Source organism: Microtus pennsylvanicus, chromosome 5 (genome assembly GCF_037038515.1).
Source record: "Microtus pennsylvanicus isolate mMicPen1 chromosome 5, mMicPen1.hap1, whole genome shotgun sequence".
Taxonomy (NCBI): domain Eukaryota; kingdom Metazoa; phylum Chordata; class Mammalia; order Rodentia; family Cricetidae; genus Microtus; species Microtus pennsylvanicus.
The window spans coordinates 73,664,514-73,689,797 of NC_134583.1; the positions used below are offsets into that span (position 1 = coordinate 73,664,514).

The window sequence follows — 25,284 nt, forward strand, 5'->3', positions numbered from 1 at the left end:
TTTTTGCAATGTTTACAAGCAGTTGTCTCCACAGAACAACATCAACAACAGCCAGACTTTGGAACCTCCTAGCTGCCTCACAGCTGCAACAGGGGGACAGCCAGAGTAGGCTCACAAACACTAAAAAGAAAAGGCAACCAGAAGCCCTTAAGATACTTCCTGCAGAGCTCAGTAGTCTATCCGAGTTGTACAGCAGTCAACCAGGTGAGTGTCTTGGGGGGAAAGGCACAAGCCAAAGGGTTTACAACTGTGACTCCCATCCCACTCACCCCATCACAGAATACTGGAGTATCATCACAGAATACTGGAGTATCATCACAGAATGCTGGGGTATCACCACAGAATACTGGAGTATCACCACAGAATACTGGAGTATCATCACAGAATACTGGAGTATCATCACAGAATACTGGAGTATCATCACAGAATACTGGAGTATCATCACAGAATACTGGAGTATCATCACAGAATACTGGAGCATCATCACAGAATACTGGAGTATCATCTCAGAGCCTCTAGTGAGCTGCTGCCCCCTCAGTCCTACTAGGGCTCCATATGGTAGAACCACAGGCTCCCAGGGCCACTTTCTTGTGGTCAGCGGGTGTGACAGCCCCTGAAGATGTTCACATGAGGGTCCCAGAACCTATTGCTATGTTCCCTAACACAGCAAGGGAAACTTTGCAGGGTCTTGAGATGGGAAAGTAACCACAGATCGTCCCATGTAACTCCAAAGGTCCTCATGAGAGATGAAAGCGAAGAGAAGCCACGTGACCAGGGAATCAGGGGCAGACAGAGATAAGAGTCTAACTAAATATGCCATCCCAGAAAGGAGCTTATGATTCAAAGCAATTGGCAGTCTCTCAGAGCTGGAAAGGCTTGCGCATAGCTTGGTCCCAGAAGATACAGCCTCACTGGCACCCTGCTTCAGCCTAGGATGCCTGGTGTGGGACTTCTGTCCTCCAGGACTGTATGATGAGAAACTCACTCTGTTTGAAGTCACTAAGATGACCTGAGGGATCGATGGGAAGGGGCTGGGGTCATAGAAACAAGCCAGAAGCCATCACAAGGATGGATGCTAGCGAGGCTGAAGGACACTCCTCCAAAGGCCCTGACTAAGGAGATTACTGCCCAAAGCTCCCTCTGGGATGAAGATACATTACAGTTGAAGTGACTTGTCACAGCAGTAGCTAAAACCCTCACTCAACTCTGCCCAACCCCATTCCTTCTCTGGTGCCTGCAAGGGAGCTAGTTCCAGAGTTCAGGGAAATCTGAACTCCTTGAAGCTGATTCTCCCTGCAAGTCTCCACTAGATTGGCATCACACATGGGGCACCAGGATGTCCTCAGGATGTGACTGCTGTCCCAACAGAGAAACACCATCCTGCACAGCACAACCCAGGCTTGAGGCTGTAGCTGTGTTTCCTAGCAACAAGGGTTGGAAGAGCTCCTGCAAGAGGGAGCACAAGCCCGCAGAGGCATGCCCGAGTAAAGCCAGTCCCAGGTTGTGCTGAATCTAGCCCCACACTCAACACACCAGAGTAAGGAGCCATGCTGGGAGACAGGTTGGGTCCAGGATGACCCAAGCTTCTAAGTGTGAATTAAGCCCTCTCTGTGTGAATGGTTTCCGTCCCCAAATTCAGGTGTTGACATCCTGAGTGGGTGGAGCCTCTGAGTATGACTGCATTTGAAGGGGAGTCCTCTAAAGAGGCAATGAAGTTAAAGGAGACCTCTAGGGTCTCGCTGTCATCTTTATGGCAAGAGGAAAAGGTATCGGGGACCTGCCCAGAGGTACACCCATGCGAAGAGGAGGGAAGAGAACGGTCACTAATGAGCCATGGTAAGAGGCCCCGGAGAAACCACTGTGCTGGTCCCTTGAGCTCACCTGAGCACTGACAGAATAAGCATGTGTTGTGTGGTAGCTGAATATGAAATGTCCCCACTAGCTCGCGTGTTTGAACACGGCCTTCAGCTCTTGACATTGTTCGGGAATGTGGAACCTTTGAGGGCTGGAGCTTCACTGGGAAATGTGGCCCAGTGTGTAAAGGCCCCTGTCTGAGTTACTTTGCTATGGAGGCCAACGCTGAATGGGACACCCTCACCTTCTTCAAGCCCCAACAGGAGACCCTGCCTACCCAGTGATAAGATACACCCAGAGGCACCAAGCATCCAAACTCACACGCCTGAGGCCAGTGGTCTCTCAATCTTCGATTCCTACATCTGAAGACCATGTGAGGGCCGCTAGGAGCTGGACAGGACCTCCCAGCCTGTCTGCCAACCACTGCAGGCCTCCACAGAGATGTCCCCAGGAAACAGGTGTGGCCCTGTGACTGCTCTGGGGGTTTTTTCTGCTATGAGGATCATGGGCGACCCCTTTGTGATGAGGAAGGCAGGGGAGGTGGTGACCGTCCACCCCCCCCCCCGTGACTCGCTCGCACACACAGGACACCATGGAAAGAAATGGCCGGCAAGCTTGTGATGGAGGGCCCACTCCTCGCAGGGACCAGCTGTGTGGGTCCATCTTTAATTCTGTTAAATATGAATAAAAGTACAGAATAAATGTGACTCGCATATCATACCTTATATGACACAGGGAGGGAAGGTTTCATATGACCTGGCACACAGCTTTGGGAATACGAAGTGTCTTCGGCACCAGGTCTGTGTTTTGCTTTGGTTTGGGGTGACACGCTAGGGAGCTACCACCCAAAACACCACCTGTGCTCTCAAACAAGAGGCCTCGACCGAGCAAAAGCAAAGACAATGCTGGTGACGCCTGGGGAGAGACCATTAGAGGCCAAACCGGGTTTGGATAGCCCCAGATGGAAGAAAGGGGGGGCTGCATATTTAAAAAGATCAGCAATGAACCAAATAATATTGGAAATAATACCTTTGGCAATACTTCTGTAAGAAGCAGAATTACGCTACATGTTATTCACATGCATAGGAGTGCGCAAGAAAAATGTCTTCTAATTGTGGATGGGTGGGGTGGTGAGAGATATGTTCTGGAAAACGACAGGCTAACTGGTGGGGAAATTAATCCATCAAGGCATTGTGTCTCTAATGGAGGGAGAAGCCTCATCAGCAAGATAGCTGAGGGGAACCCACTCAGTATAAGCACCCGCACGCATGTGCGCTCTTGCACACGCCACACGGCCACATGTACACACACACAGTATTCCAAATAAATATCCATTCCCTCATTCTCTCTCTCTCTCTCTCTCTCTCTCTCTCTCTCTCTCTCTCTCTCTCTCTCTCTCTCATCATTTCTTCCCAAAGCATCCTTGTACTCTGGCCAGATTTCCCCACTGGCGACTCAGCCAAGCGCTGGCTGTGAGAAAAGGGGGGATTGTCCTGGAACGCAGACTTCAAGATACACAGCCCCTTCAGTAGCAGAGCTGGCCTAGTCCATGCTGATGCTCAGAGCTCTCCGAACCTTCCCATGGGCTGAGAGTCCCATCTCCAGCAATGGTGGACAGCAGAAGGACTCACATAGCCGAGCAACTGCGCATCCTCCTGCTACCAACGCCCTGGTTTTCTCACACATTCACGTGACAGTCGGTACACTTTCTGACGCTGGAGGACAGGATCCTGATCCGAGAACACAGCTTCTCAGGAAGCATCCCTTGGCAATACTCCAGGGAGAAGCTTTGTGACATTCCCCCTGGTCCTGTGTGCCAAATAGGCTTAAGCTGTTCTCCCTGGTATTCCTTGGGTGACAAAACCATTAGCTTATCCACTGCATACCAAGTTCCTAAAAGGCCTAGAAAGGTCCATAGAGAGCCAAGCTATCTCCTCGTCACCACACACTGCATTTAGCCCAAGCTTAGTCTGTGAGATGTGTTTCTGAGGACACGGGTGTCTTGAGAGCCTTCGTGAGTATGGGACTTTGGCCACACAGGACAAAGAATGTAGATAAAAGGTTCTTCCGACAGGAAGATGGAGGGAGGGAGCCTGTAACCAGCCAGAACCAGAAACTGAAGCAGCTTGCGCTCTCTGGTGACCTTCCACACATGGCGAGGGCTTTACTTCCTTTCCCGCCAACTGTTCGACGCCTTGAGGCTGCTCTATTCTGGCATTAACACCAAAACTTCTCTTTCCAAATACAAACTGAATTTCTTGAGAAAACATCCAAAGGAGCAGAAAAGAGAGGCAGGGTTAGTCAAATCCAAGGCGCAATGTTTGTTTAAGAGTGCCCCTTCTCTACGCTGGGCATAAATACAGTCTGCGGGGGTGGAATAGGAGGTCAGAGAGATGAGCGCGCTGCCAAATGCCAGGGTTTTGTTTTGTTTTCTTTTCTTTTGGGCACAGCAAAGGGAACAGGGCTTATTTCTGATGTCACTGAAGGGCTGACTTGGGAATATGAACCAAAATGAAAAGCGCCTCTATTCTCCAAGCTGCTTCCTTCTCTGCTAGATGAGGTTAGCCATTTACGCAAGGGGTGCTGGGAAATAACAATGAAGGGTGGTTCCAGTCAACCCCAAAGCACAGCCACTAGTGAGCTTGGACTTAATCGGATCTCAGAGCTGTCCAATCCTACACCCAGACAAGCTCTTCTGGAGGTAGGAGGTCAGGGCTGGTCTGTGGGTTCCCCAAACCTCCTCTTCCTACCCACTGGGTGCCAGTCTACCGCCTAAGCTCCAAGGTACTCTGGGAACAGACAGGAGCCTAACCCCAGTGTACTTTCCAAGGCTTCAGGTGGAAGAATTCAAGAGCAGAGCTGTTGAACATGGCAAGAGAAATGTCAGATAGTTCCCATTGACTATCGCCTTGGAGGAGAAGAGGGGCGCCGGTGGCTTTCTCCACACTGTGGGTGACAGTTCTCCATCAGGAGACTTTTAAAGTCATGGCAATGACAGAGTCTATAGGTCCAGCTCCGGCAGAAGGGACTCAGCTCTCACGTCGTCTTCCAGGCAAATGCTTCATCATCTAGGACCTGTGCGAGCCTAGTGTTGAAAGGCCCATAGAAGTCCTGCAAAATCTTCTGTGTGATTGGCCACATGGGCCCCAGGCTACGATCCTCAGGACGCCGTGTGTTAGACGCAGGGCTCTTGGTCATCAACGCTTCTTGCTTCTCACTTAGAGGCCCTACAATGAGAAGGAAAATGATCCTGTAAGGCGGGAGGTGAAGGGACGTCACAAGAGGCCCAGCTGTACTTCGGGCAAGTAGAAGACGTTTCTGTAAGAAGATACATGGCTGGACTGGAAAGATGGCTCAGTGGCTAACCTCCCTGATTCTTGCAGCACCTACGATCCTTTAACTCCACTTCCAGGGGATCTGATACCCTCTTCTGAACTCCGAGGCCACTAGGCACACAGATGGCACATGCACATACATGCAAGTAGAACAAACATAAAATAAAGCTAATAATTTTTTTAAATAAAATGAAATTTAAAAAAAGATCTGGTTAGATCCACTGGAAGAAACCAAAGAGGGAAGAAACCACTAGATGTTGTAAAGTGATTCTAAAGTCTAGGGTCATGTCTGCTCTTGTGGGATGGTGTCCCTTTACCTCCAGCCACTCTGCATTGGCTGCCCTTTGGGGCCCTCAGTTGTCCTAGGTAACTATGTACAGGGACTTTGGTTGCCTGGAATTCTGCCACCATCATTTTCATGTTGGGTTCCTGAGTGACGCAAAGGGCCTAGGCCCGAGTGAGTTCTATTTCCTCTTTCTTGTGTAGAAGCCATAAGGGTGGGAGGACTGGTAGCCCCTGACCCTGCAGCAATTGCGTCCATGGGGAAAATGCCCCAGGGCAGGCCAGCAGGGGTTGCACATAAGGCTATACCTCCACACCCAAACTTCTGAGTCATCAACCCGTCACTAGACCGCTATCTCCTCGTGCTTCTGGACCCCAAGCATGAAGGACCCAACTAAAACCACAGCAATAGCACATTGTCTCCGGGTTATGCAAGCCAGAGAGTTGACCTTACAGTCCCGTCCCTCTTAGGAACATAAGGCAACCACATGATGCAAGAGATTTCCAGGTGGTCAAATCAAAGAAAAATGGTTCTAAGCCTTAAATGGAAAAGAGAGTGTCTATATTTCAGCCCATACCAGTTCTAAAATAACAACAACAACAACAACAATAATAATAATAAAAGAAAGAAAGAAAATTTACAAGATAAGAGTCCTGAATACCAGTGGTGGCCAAATAAATTTCAAGAAACATTCAGTTAACAGAATTCCTACGTTAGGTCATTGGACCGGGACTATAGGAAATGTCCTGTGAAAAAGTGGCGTGGGCTGACATTTACGGCCTCAGCAGTTGTCCTTGGGTGACTCATTCACACCCAGACAGCATTCCTCACCTCTGTATGTGCCTCTACCAGCCAGGGGCATAGCCAGTTAGCAGAGTGCCCTTCGGCTGGTATCCCCAGGCTGAAGGCAGGCCAAAGGTCAACCGTGAGCCACCTCTGACTTCAGGGACTCCCTACCAAACACCTGAGATGCTTTAACAGCCAGACTTCCAAACTCCATGTCCCTGGAGAGCTGTCCTAGCCACCCACTGTGACCTTGAACTGCTTCAGAATTCAAGCTGTCTCCTCTGGCCTTTCATTAACATCTCTAGGCTCCTGAAGCAGCTGGGGCCCCCCATCATCACTAGGCCCACCGTGACAGTACCTACCTTCCCCATGGATACCAACAGTCATTTTGTGTGCTAGACCGGGCTTCCTTCTCTTAGGTTGAAAGAGCTGAGAGGAGTACCTCCTCGCCACAGCCTGCCCAACACTGCGTGCACAGGGCCTCATGCAGCGATACCTACCCCGTAAACAGGAATGGAGGACTTCTTCAGTAGTCCCTGGGCCTCACACAGTCCATTTCTTCCCTTTTTATGCTTAACCTAGTACACTCCTAAAGAGCCCACATGCCATGGAGAAGGGGAGATGCCTCAGAGGGTAAAGTACTTGTAAGGCTTGTTCTGGAAACACAAGGACCTGATTTTAAATCCTCAACATACCCTTTAAAAGCTGGGTATGGCAGCATGTGTCTCTAACCCCAGTATTGGAAGGGAGGAAAAAAAGACAGACCCTGAGACTCCCTGGCTAGCCAGTCTAACCAAAACAACAAGTTAGGTTCCATGAGATCCCTTTCTCAAAAAAACGAGAAGAGTAGGGAAGATAACGGATGTTGACTTCTTACCTGTGTGCACGTGCACACATTCACCCCCATCACACACACATACACACAGGTGCAGATACACACACACCCCAGCACACACACACAGGTGCAGATACACACACACACACACACACACACACACTCTCTCTCTCTCTCTCTCTCTCTCTCTCTCTCTCTCACACACACACACACACACACACACACACACACACACTCACACACACACCAACACACATAGGTAGAGCTACACATGCATTCTCTCTCTCTCTCTCTCTCTCTCTCTCTCTCTCTCTCTCTCTCTCTCTCTCACACACACACACACACACACACACACACACACTGAAAATAAACACACAAATGAGAAAGCTCATGTCCGTGGAGCCCCACTGCCTGAAGCACAGCACATACCCAGGTTTAGAAACTGGAAGACCCTGTGCATGGTGTACTTGACATTGGATGCGTGGTCTTCCAGGCGCAGAATGAGGAACTGTTCCTTACTAAAGACAGTGAGCCAGTCCAGAAGGTACACAGCATACAGCCCAACCTGGAGCCTCACCTAGGAAGGAAGAGGAGGATGTTACTAAGAAAGCACTTCCCCAGCCCTGCGTGGTACTTTTCCAAAGCATGACGGACATCTCTCTGTAAAGCAACACAGACTCATCTTAGCTAACAATTGCTTTCTGAAGTCAAATATTAACACAAGGCGTCTGTGCCACATGTGCGAAGAATCCCCACACTGAGGGCTGCACATAATCTTCACGACAGCCCATGGATGGCTCCAACCTCTACTCACAAGTGAGAACAGAAGCCTAGGAAAGATGTCAAGGGCATGCAAGTCCTTTGCATGACATGTGGGTGGCTGTCTCCCTGCTGTCAATCACAATAGACACCTCAAAGGCAACCATGACAGTGAACATGTGTGACGTCCTTAGAACATAACCATAGAGGAATAAAACCAAGCATAGGCAAAGCCTTCCTTCTTCCCTCCTACTCATTTCCTGAGTCTTTACCCTGTTTCATCTCTCATGCCAACCTAGAAACTGGTAGTAAAGAACTGACCCACACTCAAAGATAAGTCCGGCTCTTGCCCTATGGCCTGGCAGGTGACTGCTAAGGCCTCTGGATTGCACTGCTCGGCAGGAGCAATTTCATTTCCCTAGATTGTGAGCACCAGTCAAGCTAACAGTGATTTCTAATGGAGCTGTGGTCTCCAGAATAACCAGAGGGTCAGTATTTTTTTTAATTGATTTTATTGAGCTCTACATTTTTCTCTGCTCCCCTCCCCTTTCTACCCTCTCCCATGGTTCCCATGCTCCCAATTTACTCAGGAGGTCTTGTCTTTTTCAACTTCCCATGTAGATTAGGTCCATGTATGTCTCTCTTAGGATCCTCATTATTGTCTAGGTTCTCTGGGATTGTGAAGTGAAGGTTGGTTTTCTTTGTTTTATGTCTAAAAGCCACTTATGAGTGAGTACATATGATGTTTGTCTTTCTGGGTCTGAGTTACCTCACTCAATATGATGTTTTCTAGATTCATCCATTTGCCTGCAAATCTCAAGATGTCATCATTTTTTTCTGCTGTGTAGTACTCCATTATGTAACTATACCACATTTTCCTTATCTATTCTTCAAATGAGTGACATTTAGGTTGTTTCCAGGTTCTGGCTATGACAAACAATGTTGCTATGAACATAATTGAGCACATGTCTTAGTAGTACGATTAAGCATCCTTTGGATATATACCCAAAAGTGGTATTGCTGGGTCTTGAGGAATGTTGTTTCCTAATTTTCTGAGAAATCACCATACTGATATCCAAAGGGGCTATACCAGCTTGCACTTCTACCAGCAATGCAAGAGTGTTCCCTTTACCCAACATCCTCTTCAGCATAAGTTGTCATCAGGGTTTTTGATACTGGCCATTCTTACCGGTATAAGATGGAATATCAGACTTGTTTTGATTTGCATTTCTCTGATGACTAAGAATGTTGAACATTTCCTTAAGTGTCTTTTAGCCATTTTAGATACCTCTGTTGAGAGTTCTCTGTTTAGGCCTGTACTCCATTTTTTTTTTTTAAATTGGATTATGTGCTCTTTTGATGACCAATTTCTTGAGTTCTGTGTTTTGGAGATCAGACCTCTGTCTGATGTGGGGTTAGTGAAGATCTTTACCCATTCTGTAGGTTGTGGTTTTTATCTTGTTGACCATGTTCTTTGCTTTACAGAAACTTCCCAGTTTCAGGAGGTCCCATTTATTAATTGTTTCTCTCAGTGTCTGTGCTGCTGGGGTTATATTTAGGAAGTGGTTCCCTGTGCCAATGCATTCAAGTGTACTTCACACTTTCTTTTCTATAAGGTTCAGTGTGGTTGGCTTTATGTTGAGGTCTTTGATCCATTTGGACTTGAGTTTTGTGCATGGTGCTAGATATGGGTCTATTTTCATTCTTCTACATGTTGATATCCAGTTATGTCAGTACCATTTGTTAAATATGCTTTCTTTTTCCATTTGATATTTTTTGCTTCTTTGTCAAAAATCAGGTGTTCGAAGGTGTATGGATTAATATCTGGGTCTTGATAGTTCCATTGGTCCTCCTGTCTGTTTTTATGCCATACCAGGCTGTTTTCAGTTCTGTAGCTCTGTGGTAGAGTCAAAACTTCAGAAGTTCCTTTACTGTGCAGGATTGTTTTGTCTATTCTTGGTTTTTTGCTTTTCTATATGAAGTTGAGTACCATTCTTTTGAGGTCTGCAAAGAATTTTGCTGGAATTTTGATGGGCATTGCATTGAATCTGTAAATTGCTTTTGGTAAGATTGCCATTTTTACTATGTTAATTCTACCTATCCAAGAGCATGGGACATCTTTCCATTTTCTGGCGTCCTCTTCAATTTCTTTCTTCAAAGGCTTAAAGTTCTTGTCATACAGGTCTTCCACTTGTTTGGTTAGAGTTACTCTGAGATATTTTATGCTATATGTAGCTATTGTGAAGGGTGTTGTTTCTTTGGTTTCTTTCTCAGCCCTTTTATCATCTGTGTACAGGAGGGCTACTGACTTTTTTAAGTTAATCTTGTATCCTGCTACATCACTGAAAGCGTTTATGTGTTGTAGAAGCTCCTTGATAGAATTTTTGAGATTGCTTATGTAAACTATCATATCATCAGCAAATAGTGAGAGTTTGACTTCTTCTTTTCCAATTTGTATCCCCTTGATCTCTTTTTGTTGTCTTATTGCTCTAGCTAGAACCTCAAGAACTATATTGAATAGGTGTAGACAGAGAGTGGACAACCTTGTCTTGTTCCTGATTTCAGTGGGATCACTTTGAGTTTCTCTCCGTTTAGTTTGATGCTGGCTGTTGGCTTGCTGTTTATTGCCTTTATCATGTTTAGGTATGTTCCTGTATCCCTGCTCAGAGGGTCAGTTTTGATGGAATCCCAATAAGAACTCTGGACATTACAACTTGGGGTGGCCAGATTCCTCACTGTAGTCATGTGGTCATGCATGTATCACTGCTTGGAGGTGCTGGCACACCTCTGACTGAAGGGAGGCATGAACTGGAGGCTCTGCCATTCACTTTCCCTTGTGGATGTGACTCGGAATCCTCCCATGCCATAAGTTATGGTTATGGTCATAGGAGCCTTTAGTGTGCCCTGTGAACCCTTCTGCAAGACCAAACTTGAAGACGGTTGGTGACTTTACCCCAGAACCCCCAGCTGAGCTAGCGTCAGAAGTGGGAGCATCTCACCCCTCCAACCTCCCTACACAGACCCTTTCGTCTACTCCTATTAACACCTACTAGACACCCACAAGGCTCCTGGCTGGATCTCTCATCGCTATACTCCTCCTTCCACCTGTCATGGCCATGTGCTTTGTAAAGCAGTGAGCCGGCCCTCACTGGCCCTGGCTCAGGGCCCTAGGGCTCTCCATTTGGAAAGCCCCGAGCTGCCTCCAACTTCCTATCATTCTTCCTCTGTGTCTCCTCCCAGTCCTAGGCTCCTCCTTGGGGCATTCTCTTCCTTATTATTTATTTGTTTGTTTATTGAGGTAAGCACTCTTCATCATTTTCCCTGATTAACTTGACTTTGAGATTCCTGGGGGCAGGGCCATCAAGTCACCTCCTTAAAAGCTTTGTGTCAGCGCTCAACGTCAGCTCCTGGCAGAAATGCTGAACACAGTATTAGCACAGCAAGGGAACATTTGACAGAGTGCGTGCAGATGCTAACTGTCTTCATCCCTCACGGTCTTTTTCCCACTTCATCATTTTTCTAACAACGGAGGAAGCCATGGAGGAAGGAAAACAACTAGAGGAAAGGCCTAAGTTGTTTCTGAAATCCCTTGGCTGTCGCTAAGACTCACTTTGGTACCACTGCCTTACACACCAGCTCATAAAGACTTTAAACTGGGCTGAAGGCAATGGGCATGTGCTAGTCCCAGGAGCACGCACACATGTAGCCTTCAACAAGGAATAAGGATGAGAACACCGTGCTAGGTCAGGACTCCAGGGGCTTTCCCCATCTCTTCCCGACTAGTTTGCAGCCAGCCTGGCCTCACAAGGTTCATCTCTCCCAGGAAAACTAACTACTTTTGTAACTTGACAGCTTTCCAGAAGGAAAGGGGGTGACTGGTCAGCGACAGGACACTGGTGCTTAGAGCAGCTGTATCCTGTCCATGCATCTGCTCTGGTGGCAGAAGAACCTCAGAGACGATCTTGGTGAGAGTCTACCACTGCCCTCAGCACACAGCCCTGCGGGATCCTGGCTGCACAGGGCCTTCCTTACAGAGAGGGCTGGTCCAGGGAGTGAGGATGTGGGATGCCGATAAATGTGCTGGCTCCCAAAGGGAGAACCTCCCACCCACTGGTTCCAGAACCCATCTCCCCCTCAGCCAGGGAGAGCTCTGGGCCCCTCCGGGACATTGTCTATGCAGCAACACAGTTGCAGCTGGGAACCATGAAGATAAGACAGCACCACACAAAGTCCCGTTTAACTCCTGTCTGTCCAGCTTAGGATGGGGATCAAAACAGAGTGAGAATCAAAATAGAACCAACACAGAGATGATATTTAGGGCAAGGGCCCAGTACATTTAAAATTAGAGAACGCCAGAGTTGAAGGAAGCCTTTGAGCTATGGATGCCTGGTGACTCACTGACAAAGAGTAAGAGATCAGGAGGGCAGTGGTGTCTGCCTGGACTTAGCAGCTAACTCCTAACAAAGTCAAGTCATGGGGTCCAGTTCCTCATGAACACGATGCCTGTTCCACCACATAGCAAAGACCCCCTTTGGGGCCTGAGGGAGTACGTTATGGGGGACCCAAGGCACACCTCAGGGAGGCATAGGAAGCAACACAGGACATCCTAAAAAAGTACCTTGAGGAGTCTAAAGACCAGTAGGGACCAACTCATGGGAACCCTAGAAAGCACCCGAGGGGATCCAGTTTTGAGCCGAACCAAGTGACAGGTCCAACTCTGGCCCAAACAGGAGCCACTGCAGCCCTCACTATTCCCCCAGTTTCCAGAAGGACCCCACCCTGCCTCCCTTCTCACTCAGGCAGTCACTCATTTATTCAGCAAATGTTGTGCGTTCACATAGTGTATCAAGTACCACACCAAGCAGTGAAGATGTGATGCTTCTTCACAGGCAAGGCCCTGACTCCTCAGAGACAGCTCTGAACTGATCAAGGAACAGACACCTGTCATCACCAATTGTGACAAGTGTTATGGGGGAGGTCAGATTAAAGAAAGTTATTAAAGATGAGAAGTTCTCGGACAGGCAGGGGAAGCATGTCAAGGAAGAGGGGGAAGAGCCACAGTGAAGGCTCCAGAGCCCAGCATAACTGAACACACGCATTTCTTCAGCAGGCCAGTTAGGCAGATAGGTCTCCCCACCTGCAGCCTAACCCCCAGCCTAGAAGGGTCTTCACACCTGTACCCTCCGGCAGAATCTGCTACATGATATGTAGGGGAGCAGAGGCCCTGCCCAAAGGCCATCTGAGGACCTAAATGGGGAGAGGGTAGCCATGACACAGTAATGGAAAAAGAGGGACTGTGGGGAAGGGAGGAGGCCCTCGGGCAGTGAGGTGCCATATGAAGGCCTTAATAGAGTACCCAGGGCTAGCTGTGGTGGGCATGCCTGTAATATCAGCACCCAGGAGACTAGACCACATTCCCCATGCTATAGATGGGTTGCATGAGCAGCTGGAAAGGACCTTTCTCCTCATCCCAGTGAAAAACCATCTCCTAAAGTAGTCTCTTTTCCATCCCTAACTGCCCACTCCTCTTCCGGTGCAGAGAGAGCCCCTCCTGTACTTCAGCTACCCTGTCCACTGCCACGCCCCTGGAGTTCTCTCCCTTAGACAAGAGGCGTCACGCTATGGTGTTGTAAACCTCGGCCAGTCAGAAATGAAATTCAGAGTACATGCCTCCTGCTGGCTCAGAATCACTTTTAAGAGCAAAGAAAGGAAGACCAGTTTCAAAGCCTATCAGAACTGGCAGCCTGTTGTTAGCTGTAGGTGGGAGACACCTTCCATGAGTCTCGGTGTCCCCATCTGTAAAACGGGAGTGACTTCAGAGGTCAGGGAGGAAGCAGAGTTTAGGATAGTATCCAGTGAGCAGTAAACTGAAGTTACACCAATGGACGTGGCAAACATTTAGTATGGATGTTTCTAGTACACCCAGAGGTGGAGAGCATCACGCGGTTACCCATGAACTTCCCACCCAGTCACAATGGTGTCCCCATGTTCCGTCAGCCTGTAGCCAGGAAGAAGAAAGGAAACACACCAGGCACGGCCCCTCTTCTCTGTGGGAGGAAATGGCTGTGGATATCCTGTCTCTAGGAAGGCTATTTAGAGACAGCCAAAGTACATCCAGCTTGGCTGGTGCAGGCTTTGTCTTTCCCAGGGCAGACCTCAGGGTAGAATGAAATGTCACCTCATACAAATCAGCTTCTATCCGACACTGACCCTTCACAGGGTGGGAGAAGCTCGGTTCACAGCTATTAAACCCAACTACGCCTATGTCGGGACTCCCAAAGCCTTGCCTCTCTCTCTCTCCATGAAGCCCAGGCAACTGAGGCGGGAATGAGCCTACATCTGTTTCTCCCTCTCTGAAGTCTTCCTCAGGAGAGCTCCCAAAGAGAGAGCTGGGTGCTGACTGCTTGGGTGAGAATGTCCTTGCCTCTCTTGGGAGACACACTAGCCAAATCCCTCACGCCTCACTGCCCATCTGGCCTGCTCCTGCCTCCCTCTCTCTTCCCTTCTTGGCGGGCTTGTGTTGAGAGATGCACAGCACCATCACAAACAGGAAATTCCAGAAGGTCCGGGAAGGAAGCACCCTGAGGCAGGCGGCATCCAGGATTATCTGAATCCTCCCAATAGACCACCTGCCTACTCCCACCCTCCAGAGCCTGCTGCGTGTTAGTGCGAGAGAGCGGACTTCTGGAGACAGGCTGGAGCCCCAACGAAAGCTAGGTTCAAAGCCTAGACTGGGGTCTCAGATTCCCCATCTACTACGTAGCTGGCTACAAAAGGCAACAAGACAGAGCCTCACTATCCCTGTCTGTAAAAGCAAGCCCCAGCAACAGGAGGGTCTGTGTCGAGGGACAACCCCAGGCTGGTGGGCAGCCAACACGGGCAGAGTCCATCACTTCCCAACCAGGTTGAAGCACTTCCACTCTTCGGGGGGCTTCAGTTGTACCAGGCAGTGGAACCATACATTTATGAATGCAGAAACATGTGAAACAACTCTCAGTCTTGAGTTCCCACAAAAGCCTGGCCATTTTATAATGAAGCAGCTGAGCTTCAGAGAGGCCATGACAGTTGTGCAGAGTCACACAGCCAGAGTGGACCCATGCCACCGTCTGCCTCCAAAGCTTGCCTAGCTGAAAACGTGGCTACCTCTGCTGATCTTCCTTGTCGAACGACAATTTCTGCAGGAAGACCCCCCAGGGTAAGAAAAGATGGTCTGAGAAGCCAGGCACAGAGACTGAAGTCTTTCCTCTGAGCCTCACTCTCCTGGAGTGGGGGTCTCACCTACAGCCATCTGTGCATACCTAACGTGTGACATGGCTTTACATGGGGACAGGTAGCGACCTAAGGCAAGAGCATTGCGGTGGAAGCAAGCACTCAGACCCGGGAGCCTACAGTGGAAATGCGACCTCAGCTAAATCACTGGATTCACAGCCAGCAACAGTTTTGTGCTGTTTGCATGAGGCTGGAACTTTGGGTGTATTACTTAAGAGGAGACGGAGAACAACAGAGGAGTCGAGAGAACATTCTTCAGCGAAGACCTTGTCGGAATGTTCAGACTCATAAGCGGGTAATTTGGAACCCAACGGAATGGCCCATGCCGCAGTGATGCTCGAGACAACCTGAGGACCAGAGTCTTCCTGTCTCTAATTACAGAGTGCGCTTTGGAGCCTTACTAAATGGCAGGCCTCTTAAGTGCACCCTGGATCCCTAGTAGAGGGAGGAGATGCTCGATGCCAAGTGTCTGGGTGACAGGCAAGAAAGAACACAAACAACAGGCTGGAAAGATCCAGCTGCTCTCGTGGCTCTCCAGGCAGGAGTATCTGCTTCCACATTAGCTACTGCTCTGAGACAGCTCGGTATCATCTGCACATTCGGATGCTCTGTCTCCCCCGCCCCCCGCCCCGCCCCTGCGCTAAAACCCAGTTCACACAATGAACCCCTCCCCCCCCCCCCCCCCCCCGCACAGAATAGCATCCGAGTGGCCCCGCTCTGTACGGGCTTGGCTTGGCGAATACGCACGGGCATGGCGTTGTTCAAGGTGTTGTTGTAGACACAGGCGCGCAGTGAATAATCCAGCATGCAATTTTCAAACAGCTGCAGAGCCTCCGTCACCTTCTCGTGAAAGTCGTCTGCAGATTTATTTGAACTTGCAAAGTAGAGATAGTCTGAGTACAGCCTGTGAATAAAATAAATGATACTCTTACCACCCGAGAACGTGAGGCCACACCACGTGGGCGACAATGAAAATCATCTTGCCATTACTTTAGCTAGCTCTATTTATTAAAATACAACAATTTCTCTTCCCTTTCTTTCAGATGAGCCCCCTCCCTCCCTTCTCTTCTTGCTCCCACCCATATCATACCACCTACCTTTCCAACTCAGACATGTTTACCCCAGCCCCAAACACCAGCCAGTGGTGGCTTTTGTTATTAGCTTGTGGTTGGTTGCTGTCTTTCGTTAATTTTATTTTGTTTATTATTGGGGTATGGGAGGTCATGCAGATGCCACAGCGCCTGTTGTGTGGTGATTAAAGGACACCTCTGTGCAGCCAGTTCTCGTCTTGCACCTTTGTACGGGTTCCAGACATGAAACTCAGGCCTACCAGGTTTGTCGCTAGGTCACCTAGCCTTCATCTACTTTTTAAAGAAAACCCGTTTATTTATTGGGAGTGGGGGCCACAGCATGCGTGTAGAAGCCAGAGGCCAGCATGCAGTTAGCGGTCCTGTCCTTCCACCATGTGAGTCCAGGGACTGAACTCAGGCTCTCAGCCTTGGCAGAAGGCGCCTTTCCCCACTGAGTCACTCACTACCCCACCTTGCTGCTTAAAATTCCTTCTAGTTCCCTCAGACGGCAGTTATTTCCACAACCAGGTTTCAAAAACCATTCAAAAGCAAAGAGAAGCCATGAAAATATTCTACACTGTCTCATTCCCTTCTCTTGAAGGGACCTAAACCGGGGTACATGCCATCCAGGCAGGATTACAATCCCCCGTGAAATTCCTGAGTTTTCCCATACATATTCTGAATATCTAAAAATACATTAGAAATCGGTTATGGTAGTTCAATACCTGTAATCAAAAAGCTTGAGGCAGGTGAATGTCTGAATTTGAGGCCCATGGGGGATAGATATAAAGTCATTAGGCCAGTTTTGACTACTGTGTAAAAACCCTGTCTCAAAACAGACTAAAAGCACCCACAAATACGCATGGAAACACCTGCAGACCGGTGTGCTGTGCAGACACCACACGTGGGCATTTGCATGTAACCACATTTTCCACGGGAGTTGACCGTCTCCCTTAACCTCACTTGTCAGTGCTCCATTTTTTTCTGTGTGCAATGTCCCATTTGAGCAAGAATTCTGCTATTAAAAGAATGGCACACGTCTTTAGTTTCAGCACTCGGGAGGTGAAGGCAGGCAAATCTCTGAGTCTACCCTGGTCTGCAAAGCAAGTTCCAGGACAGCCAGGGCTACACAGAGAAACTAAGTCTCAAAAAACCAAACAGAAGAAAAAGAAAGAGGGGGTGGGAGGGAGAGAGGGAAGAAGGGAGAGAGAGAAAAACAGAGAGAGAGAGAGACAGAGAGAGAGTTAATTTATGAAGGTATGTGCCTCAGAAGGCTGACGAAGAAAGATCTTGAGTTCAAGGACAACATATTGGACAATATAAAAAATAACATATCGAGTTCAAGTCCAGTTGTGACTCAAAATCTAGACCCCTGGAAGAGGGAGAAGAGGAGAGGGAAGAGGAGGGAAAGGAAAGAGGCAGGAGGGGAGGGACAGAAAATTCATGGGAGGCCACTAGAAAACTAAACAGCTACAGAAATCTGTTGATGTTTGGGTTGTAGACATGGCTAAGCTGACTAGGCTGTAACCCACCCCCACTCCTAAATCGTGACCACCCTCTGACTTGGCAGGAATCCTCCTAGCCCAGCAGATGCTTCCGGCCTGCTGAGGGAGGAATCCTGGTGCAACAGCTTAGCCAGACTCCCCCACCCTTGAGTTTCCCTTTAGTGATTTCCACTCCCAGTCCCTGATTCTTGCATATAAAAATCCTGCTTCTGCGGTACTCCAAGCCGAGCTCAATTGCTCCCCTCCACAGCAGAGCCCCATCGCAGCAGCTACACCTCCAGCAACAGCCGGAAATGAAATCGGCTTCAATGTTTCAGCAGATGCTGGGATAATTTCTTCCCTTTGAGAACTCCTGGGACGTGTTTCCTAACTATTAAACCTCCGTTGCTGCTTGCAAAGAAAGTAAGAATTCCCCGCTGTTGGCTTTGTTTTTCCAGATGTTTCCCTCTCTGCTCCTCCTGCAAACACCTGCCCGTGCTCCCACAGCTCTGCAAGACATCCTTCATGAACACGCAAACCCTAACTGCACCCCCTACCAAGGGCGATGCTGGCTGGGCTGGTGCCCAGAGCCTGGGGCTCTATGGCATGCTGCTCTCTCCTCCCAGCGCTGTACTCTCAAGCCTTCTGCATCCCCAGTCTGTTATCTCTCCTTCCAGTGAGTCTCCTTATCTTTATGTGTCTAGGGATGGGATATCGGCACTGAACATCACCCCTGTGCTCCCACCTCCACTGAGCTACATGCATTCTGCAGAGGTCAAGGCTTGCTTCCAGGCCTCCTGCTGGGCACTCTCTCCACTCGAACCTCTGACAACAGGGTAACACTCCAGGTGTCGACCCCCCACCTGGCGCAATGTCTTTAAGGTCTCTCCCTCGGTATTCTTTCTCAGTCAGGTCCACAGAGGATGTTTTGGGGTGTTTGGGGTTGCTTGGAGATTGCCTAAAAGCAGCAGTACACAGGTGGGACTGGGGTGTTTTGTTTATTTCAGCTTGGCCAGCCGAACATTTCAAAAGAACTTGCCTTGGGCCAACAAGATGGCTCAGTAGGTAAAGATACCAGACACCTAGCCTATGGTTCTAAGTTCAATACCTGGGACCCATGTAGTATGTAAGAGATCCTTGTGAACACAGATAAGGAAGCTTGTCTCTTCAAAGAAAGATGGGAAACGATATAGTTTACGACCTGGTGAGTCTTTGCTATCTATAAGACCAGGCTTCACCCAAAAACCACAGAATATTGTATTTGTTTATTCCAGGCCTTTTCCCACCAAACCTTGAACTTTGCTTCTCGGTTCATAAAATGTATCCTTGTGGGAGGTGTCACTCGTATTTTACAACAGCCTAAGTGACTTCTATGTTATTTTAGGGCCAGGCCAATCCTGACTCCCACAGAGTTTACCTCAGCCATTCTCCCTAGAGCCTTAGCTTGATCACTGTTTCTAAGTCAGTGGAACTCATCTTTATGAAGACGCCACACATACTTTGCAAACAGTTTCAATATAAACATATCTTAAGTTCTGTTATACAAAGGGTAGTGGACGCCTTTAATCTCAGAACTCGGGAGGCAGAGGCAGGCGGATCTCTGTGAGTTCGAGACCAGCCTGGTCTACAGAGCTAGTTCCAGGACAGGCTCCAAAGCCACAGAAAAACCCTGTCTCGAAAAACCAAAAAAAAAAAAAAAAGGGGGGGGGTAGTGAAGTTAATTGTCATCAGGAAACTTTTTTCCAAAATGGTGCTGTGCTTAAATATGGCTAAAACATACAGTCAGATGTCAGACTCAGGAAGTTTGAAATCGGTGATGGCTAACAAAATTTAAACTGAGTCGAGTTTCATTCTTTCCTTGAACTCAGATTGTTCCACTGATGCCCATAGAGATTGCAAGGACCCCCAGGGGACCCACATGGCAGACGGAGAGAACCAACTCTTGAGAGTTATCCTATGACTTCACAAGCATGCCTTGGCATATGTGTGCACACACACACACACACACACACACACACAAAACCACATTATAAATTTTAAAAAAAATACTACTTTCAAACTGACTTTCCTCATGACATCCCATGCTTTCACAAAGCATGAGCAGAATGATCCCCAAGATTCATATGTTGTGGTATTTTGAATGTAGCTGTCCCCATAAGCCCATAGCAAGTGGCGCTTTTAGGAAGGTGTAGCTTCGTTGGAGGAGGTATGATCTTATTGGAAGAAGTATGTCACTATGAGGGTGGACTTTGAGGTCTCATATATGCCCAAGTCGTGTCCAATGCCACAGTCAACTTCCTGTTACCTGCAAGATGTAGAACTCTCAGCTCCTTTTCTCCAGCACCATGTCTGCCTGCATGCTGCCATGCACCCCACTCTGATGATGATAATGGACTGAACTTCTAAGTATATGTTTTCCTGTCTAAGAATTTCCTTGGTCATGGTGTCTCTTCTCAGCAATAGAAACCTTAACTAAGACATCCATTTACCCAAGTTAATCCATCTGGTTCCGCTGGTATCAGCTGTACCATGATATCTTCCTTCTTCACCATCAGAACAATCACTGCAGAGCATTTGGTTACAGCTAGGAATCAGATTTACATGGACCTCAGTACACAGGTCAGAACCCTTCCTGAGACACGTGTATCCTAGCATCTCTGTCGATAAACAGTCTGACTCAACCCAAGAAACTGTGCCAGAGAAAAAATGACAACTGCCTCAACTCTTGCCCAGCCCTGCATGTGATACACCCAAACCTGACCCTTACAAGGATGAACACAGAACTAGCCACCTAAACTCCCTCAGAAGAAGGCAGGGCAAGGCAGGAACTGAGTCCTCTGAGGAAGGAGGACAAGGCACCAACAAGGCTAATGACCTTGGACGACTGACAAGCCACCTGGATGATTAAATGGCAAAAATGATCAATGACAGCAAACAGGTCGAGACTATGTATCTAGAGAACCTAAAGAGCCAGAGCAGGCAGGGGTGTGTAGCGACATCAAATGGAAAGACACCGACCCAAACACTCACAGCTCAGGCTTTAACCTCAATAGCACTGTGATGACGTGAGGAGAAGGAACAACACAGTGTGAGCTGTGTGAATCATCACGGGGCTGGAGGGACACCAATGCCACCTGAGGCTGTATTGACAAAGATAGCAAGGAAAGTCTGGGGAGGGTACAGGAAAGTGGCAGACGATTCCAGACCTAAAGGGATACCCATCCTTGGGGCTAGGTGCCAGATGGTGGTGGGGAAGAGAGGTATCCACAGGGAAACAAAGATTCAGTAGGAACGACTGCTCTTCTGAACCCCTAAAGGACAGACCAGTGTGGGGAAAGTCCGGCTTCATAAAAGGGAAATTTTCTGGTGAGGGCAGTGGCTCCAGTAGCCTAGAGTGGAGGGGGTGCAGGACCTGCAGTAACATGAGGGGCAGAAGGAAAAGGGGGGTTCAAAAGCCCCTGGCGCCCTGTGTCAGCGCTGCCCAGCCCCCTCCCGTGATCTACCTCATCTTCTCGGGACCAAACCACTCTGAACAGATGGGTGTTACATTTGGCCAAGACTGTTTCCAACGGCAATTCCAAATATAAGCCCAAGAACATTCCAGGCCTTCTGTGCTGGGGTTATTTTAGAAGCCTGCTGGTGCAGCTTTGTAACTGCGGGCCTGCGTGAGGGCCAGACATGCCTTGTCTGTGTACCCCACTTCTGTGGAGCACAGAGGAGGATCCTGAAACCCTAGGAGAGGCACTAGAAGGGTGTGTTCATGGGTAAAAAGAGGGCTCCCTCTTAAAATTACCACATATTCCCACAGAGACAGACAATGCCTCGCCATATAATACTTGGGTGGGGGCCTCAATGCCACGGCTGCTCAATTAAGGGGTTCTGCTCTTCGTTAGCACAAACCAGAGGTCGGCATACTGATAACAGTTAAAGTGGGATCTGGGCTAGGGTGTGGCTCAGTGACTGAGCACTTGGTTGGCGTCCATGTATGAGACTCTCTGTTCTCCCCGCCTCCACAGTTTGCGGGGGTGGGGGGATAAATCAATTGCTGGTCCCTCGGCTTTGCGAAGGCCAAGTCAAGTTGGCCTCTGAAATCCCCCCATTTCCAGCCTGTGACTGTTTATGAAGAACTTGCAGAGGCTCCACGGTAGGCACAGTGTGCATGTTTTTATTCTGTACCCCACAACCACCCCATGAGATCCATACCTCATCAAAGAGGAGATTGGAGTTAAGACAGATTCAGGGGCTCACCCCAGGTCACACATACCAGAAACAAATCAAGGTCCACCTGGCCCCGAAGCCCATAGGCCCCACAGTCCCTCCCAACTTCAGGTCGGAGACAAGACAGTGGCTCACCAAGGAGGATGCCAGCCATTTGAGTCAATGGTTTGAGGATATTATTTGATGTCTCTATCACTTTAGGTGCACAGTGATTTGGAAGCACGAGGCAATTTTGTTCTGGAGTGGCTTAATAAGTCACAAGAGACTGATAAAAAAAAATTACAACGGGTGACAGAGCAGCAAACAAACATGGGGATGACACAAAAAAATGGCATTGCCATGGTCACAAAAAGCCAATGTGTTATGGTGCGTCACCACGCTCATCTACAAAAATGATAACAGCGATAAATGGGTGTTCTGGAGCCCATTGCACACCGCACACACTGCGGTCACTTGTCACTTGGACAAGCTAATGGGGCTCGCATCGCTCAGTAGCTGTCAGCAGTGTTTGTTGCCAAGACCTTCAATAGGTCCCTTCATCACCTTCCCTCCACACGGGGACTCTGCAAATCCAAGCTCCAGGTCACTAGTTTGGTGAAACCTCTCTCTGCACCGGGTTTCTCCTTTCGTAGCACTTTTTCTTTCTCGTAGCCCTTCCATCGCCATATATAAGCACACCCCATAGGATTCAGTCAATGACAGTGTGGCTACATACAAGGTTGTACAGCCATCACCATGATCTAATACCAGAGCAAGCTCCCTACCCAGCATGCGACAACTGATTTTAACAGGCAGGGCCATGTCAGAAGTCACATGATCGGGGGCTAGAGAGATGGCTCAGTGGTTAAGAGCATTGCCTGCTCTTCCAAAGATCCTGAGTTCAATTCCCGGCAACCACATGGTGGCTCACAACCATCTGTAATGAGGTCTGATGCCCTCTTCTGGCCTACAGACATACACACAGACAAAATATTGTATACATAATAAATACATTAAAAAGAAGAAGAAGAAGTCACATGATCCAGCTCAGAGGCATGCACTAAGTCATAGCCTTCTAGGTCAGGCTAAGTACAACTGTTGGTGGCTTCACCTGGGAATGTCCCTTCCAGGGTCTGCTCCGTGCTCCTTCCTCCAGCGACTGCTCCATGCTCCATACTTCTCAGAGATACATTCGGAGAAAGGGTCCAAGGCCAACACTAGTGTAGTGGCCATCAGCTAGCTGTGCTGATTCCTCTTGAGCTGGTCCTCCCCAAAACACTGTCCTCCTCCCTGACCTCCACAAACCACCCCCTCCACCTGACAGCGTTTCTGTCAGTGGCTGCATTTCCTCATCCAAGAGCCCCTGAAAGGCCAGCACACTTTTACCTTTCAAATAACTTTACACCCCCGTCTCCCGGTGCTGTAGCCACGCAAGGGTCGTAATAAATGGAACACCGAGATGGTCGCCAGAGCAGCTGGCCTCGTTATTCTCCATTTGCCAGCATCCACATTCTAATCACGGATCAATAGCTTCCCAGACTCTGATATGACGCATCAATAATCATTATAGATACTTTTCCTACATGGAAAAAAATGACCATTTCGTGCAGCTTTAAAGAAGGTCTCTGTCTTCCTGAATTACAGACTGCAAAGACTTTATTTTATCATGAGCTACCACGAGGCAGGACTGGCCAGGACAAGTTACTTGGAGGATCATCTAGCATCACTTTAGGCCAGACAGGTAACCCAGAGGAGGCACACATTATCTAAGTAAGGACATCTAGATCAGAGATGTCACACTTCTAAGTGACACAAGAGTCTTTGTCAGCTGGGACACCGAACAGGCCTCTCCCTCCTCATGGCACCCAAGGCTCCTTGAGCACAGGTGGGTTCTGAGTCTACCTCCGCCTCTTCCAGTGCGTCCATCACACCAGTGTTCACCGCATGGGGACAAATCCTCTGGTGACATTACACGTCCTCCTGGCATCCCTGAAACACAAGGCTTACACAACACCTCTCGCAACTCACACGTGATCCTGACGGCAGAAAGAGATCCTAAGCAGGGGAGAAAATCAGGAGGCTCCAAGCCAGCCTAGGTCATTGCGAAGGGGTCACTGCCACACACTAAGACTGGCTAATAGGTGACATACACTGACCTCTCCTACATCATAGCTCCAGAATCCTTAGGTGTGACAAGTCTGGGCAGTCCTCCAGGCTACCCAGAGCCCACTCCCAGACCCCAACCCATTAGGACATCCCTCTATTCTCAGAAAGTAAACAACACGTTTCTTGCCCCAGGGTGTCTCCTGCACTGCCCCCCCCCCCCCCCCCCCCGTTGAATTGCCCTTTGCAAACAACCTCTCTCGGAATACACTGCATGGCCAATGGGCTCGCAAATGGACCCTCAAGACAGACAGTTTGTAAGCTGAGGGACTCAAGTCCCTTACCTGGTGGCCACCCCAGATAGTCTTCACACAGCACCCCGACAAAGACACAAACTGTTCTGTGGTGTGACTGCTACAAGTGACTCCCCCTTGCTCAACAGTCTGAAGCCAATGCTCCCAGGCTTGAAGAGGCCCAGCTGGGAGGAGGGTTTTAGCAGCAAGTGATCTCTACCTCAGACAAAGGATCTACAGCCACTCGGGTGCTTCCCTGGGCCAGCTCCCTTCCCTAGCTCCTTCCCTAGTTCAGACTTTGCTCCCATAGATGCTGAGGTAAGTGAGCAAGGCCAGTCTGGGCTCAGTCCCTCATCTCATCTTTACTGTCCACACAACTTTGCAAAACCAGAAATCTCTCCCCCTTTTCCAGAACTTTTTCAGGGATAGCAGAACTATCCCTGTTTGGCTGAAAGACCCACTTCACCCAGGGGAAACCCCCAAAGAATTCACATCCAGTAACTAATGGATGAGAAATACCCCAACCGGACAGACGATTACAGCCCCAAGGAACCGTTGTGCAATCTAATATCTCTGTGGGATGCATCAGAGATCCCCCCCCCCCACTTCCTCTGCGGGTCTTATCTTCACATCCCTCTCAGGGTGGTTTGAGAATCCTGCTTGCTGCACACGAAAGTGGCCTTCAGTGTCCATACTAGCATTGATCCACCACAGCAGAGGAACCCTTGGTTCCGTGAGACCCAGATGTGATGGCTACTTGCTCATCGCGGAGAAGTAAGAAATATAAGGTGGGAAATCCATCACAGCACCTGCGCGTGTGCCACAACCACCCTCTCACTTGCTGACAAAGCTCAGGGAGGCAATGTCTGAGCAGGGCACGACACAGAACTCAGGTGAGCAAGTGCACTGATTTCACCCAAGTCTGTGCTCACACCTCCACTAGCCATGGGCTCCAGGAAGCAGATGGATGGTTTAGCATCATCTGTACACGGCGCCTTCAGCGCATAGAGGGTACT

The 25,284-nt window shown here is 48.8% G+C and overlaps 1 protein-coding gene across 3 annotated transcripts in view; it reads right to left on the reverse strand.

Annotated features, from left to right (window-relative positions):
* Positions 1-2,469: 2,469 nt before the first annotated feature.
* Positions 2,470-25,284, reverse strand: part of Chst15 (carbohydrate sulfotransferase 15) — an 83,100-nt gene continuing 60,285 nt past the window's right edge. For all 3 annotated transcript variants that reach the window (XM_075972540.1, XM_075972541.1, XM_075972542.1), the window contains exons 6-8: positions 15,869-16,025; positions 7,523-7,670; positions 2,470-5,081 (exon numbers count right to left, since the gene is read on the reverse strand). In XM_075972540.1, the coding sequence (XP_075828655.1) occupies positions 4,891-5,081; positions 7,523-7,670; positions 15,869-16,025 (496 nt within the window). In that variant the 3' untranslated portion in view covers positions 2,470-4,890. The remainder of the gene's footprint in view (positions 5,082-7,522; positions 7,671-15,868; positions 16,026-25,284) is intronic.